Genomic DNA, 2,397 nt, shown 5'->3' with positions numbered 1-2,397 from the left:
TACTGCATCCATTCTCTTCTCATCAATGAGCATGAGTTGCTCCTTTCTAACTCGTATCCACTCAGCATCGTCCAACTTGGCCTCTTGAATGAACCTTAAGGATGTTATCTCGACTTCTGCAGGTATCACGACTTCAGTGTTGTATACTAACATGTACGACATTTCCCCAGTGGATGTTATCCTGGTGGTCCGATAAACCAGTAAGTCAAAGTATAGTTTCTCGTGCCATTGCGTGTGATTGTCCACTATCTTTCACAGAATTCTCTTGATATTCTGCCTCGACTGCCCCATTCATTTGTGGTCTATAGGATGTGGAGTTGCGGTGGACTATTCTAAACTTCTCATAGATTTCTCTCATGAGGTCTTTATTGAGTTTAGCAGCATTGTCGGTGATGATTGACTTGAGTATCACAAATCTGCAGACGATGTTGTTTCTGACGAAATTCTCCACTACCTTCTTTGCGACGGCCTTGTAGGTAGATACTTCGACCCATTTAGTGAAGTAGTCGATGGCTACCAAGATTAAGTAGTTCCCATTTGATGCACTGGGCTCTATAGGTCCAATCACGTCCATGCCCCAAGCGACAAATGGCCAGGGTGAACCCATCACATTCAACTCATTCGGCAGAACCCAGATGAAATTCCTGTGAATCTGGCACTGGTGACACTTCTATACATAGCGGATACTGTCACTTTCCATAATCATTAAAATGTATCCAGCTCTCACGATCTTCTTTGCTAATGCGAACCCGTTCATGTGCTGACTGCACGTTCATGCATGTATTTCTTCCAATAACCTAGTTGCCTCGACGACATCTACATATTTCAACAAACCCAAGTCTAGGGTCCTCCTGTACAGGACTTATCTGTTAAGGAAAAAGTGATTCGCCAACCTCCTGAGGTCTCGCTTTTGACTATTAGTAGCATTCTCTTGGTACTCTTTGGTTGCAAGGAATCACCTGATGTCGTGATGCCGGGGTTTACCATCTGGCTCTTCATCTACCTGGAAGCAATAGGCATGTTTATCCCTTATCTCCACCTCGATAGGGTCGATGTAGTTCTTGTCTGGGTACTGAATCATGGATGATAGAGTTTCAAGGGAATCAACGAACTCGTTTTGAATCCTAGGGACGTGCTTGAACTCAATCATCATGAATTTCTTGCATAGCTCTTTTACGCTGTGTAGGTATGGAAGGATCTTGACATATTTGGTGGACCATTCCCCTTGGACTTGATGTATCAATAGATCGGAATCCCCTATGACCAAAAGTTCTTTAACATTCATGTCGACTGTCATTCTGATCCCAACGATGCACGCTTCGTACATATTATTTGTAACATCCCGGAAAATTTTGAAGTACTTAAGTGTAAATCCCGGTAAAGTTTGCAAAGAAAATAATGTTTCATGATGCCGGACTAGGCTTACATGTTTGAGTATTGTAGAAATTCTTTGCGGCGAGCTTGCTCGCCGCGGCTCGGACTTTTTGGGTTGAACAATGCACCAGAAAGTAAAGAAATATTTATGGCGCAAAAGTGCATTTCTGCGGTCCATTATGTGACCGCAGAACCACTCTGCGGACCGCATAATGGCCGCAGAGTGAGGCAGTTAATTGGGTCAGTTAGAAGCAACTATGCGGTCGATTATGCGACCGCATAACAGTTATGCGGACCGCATAGTGACCACATACATAGACAGTTCTTTTGGCTATTTTGTAACCAATTATGCGATCGATATGCGGTACGCATATCGGTTATGCGATCGCATACCTTATTTCGGAGCTCCATTTTTGGGTTTTTAAAACCCGACCCTATTTCGTTAAATACACTCTTATGGCCATTTTTGAGACATAATCTGACATTTTAGAGTGAGAGAGAGTGCTCTAGAGTGAGAAGGTGGTCTTCAATAATTTTTCTTCAATTTTTGCTCAAGTTTTGGAAGATTAAGAAGGGAAGTTCACTAGGTCTTCCTCCTAAAGGTAAGATTCTACACCCTAAACCCTAATTTCGAAATTTTCTTAAAATGGGTAACTAGCAAGATAATTTTTGGGCATGAGAGTTGTTTATTTTACATGCATGTGTTATCAAAGGGTGTAGGAAGGTTGTTGAGCCAAAAATGGTAAAGATTGGGTTGTGGGATGATGGAATTCTCCATAAAAGAGACCTTGGAACCTTAACGCACACTTAGTGTTTGATAAAATGCTCAAATGAGCTCGAACTATGATCACCTTCCTAATTTTTGATTCAATTTGTTATATTTCTACAATAGATTGAAGTTGATAAGAATTCCGGAATATTTAGAGTGTAAGGAAGCTCAAGTGAGGTATGTTGGCCAAACTCTTCTCTTAAAATTGAATCCCACAATATTCATGTAAATTATGTAAGTCTCGAGTGATTCAT

General features: G+C 41.4%; 1 protein-coding gene across 1 annotated transcript; it reads right to left on the bottom strand.

The window, feature by feature from the left end:
• Nucleotides 1–205: 205 nt before the first annotated feature.
• LOC138909873 (uncharacterized) lies at nucleotides 206–1,297 on the bottom strand. Its single transcript, XM_070201089.1, has 2 exons — nucleotides 1,004–1,297; nucleotides 206–670 (listed from the first exon to the last, which is right to left on the bottom strand). Exons 1-2 carry the CDS (start codon nucleotides 1,295–1,297, stop codon nucleotides 206–208), a joined length of 759 nt encoding a protein of 252 aa, XP_070057190.1.
• Nucleotides 1,298–2,397: the final 1,100 nt, after the last annotated feature.

The sequence above is a fragment of the Nicotiana tomentosiformis genome, chromosome 4 (genome assembly GCF_000390325.3).
Source record: "Nicotiana tomentosiformis chromosome 4, ASM39032v3, whole genome shotgun sequence".
Classification (NCBI taxonomy): Eukaryota; Viridiplantae; Streptophyta; class Magnoliopsida; order Solanales; family Solanaceae; genus Nicotiana; species Nicotiana tomentosiformis.
The sequence above is the reverse complement of the archived record's forward strand: the minus strand, read 5'-3'. Positions and strand labels throughout refer to the sequence as shown.

Excerpts from the sequence above, each read along its gene's own strand:
- LOC138909873 (XM_070201089.1), bottom strand. The coding sequence starts at position 1,297 with ATGACAGTCGACATGAATGTTAAAGAACTTTTGGTCATAGGGGATTCC. Across the intron at positions 671-1,003 it reads AACATGCCTATTGCTTCCAG|AAGTGTCACCAGTGCCAGAT; the intron begins GTAGATGAAGAG and ends CGCTATGTATAG.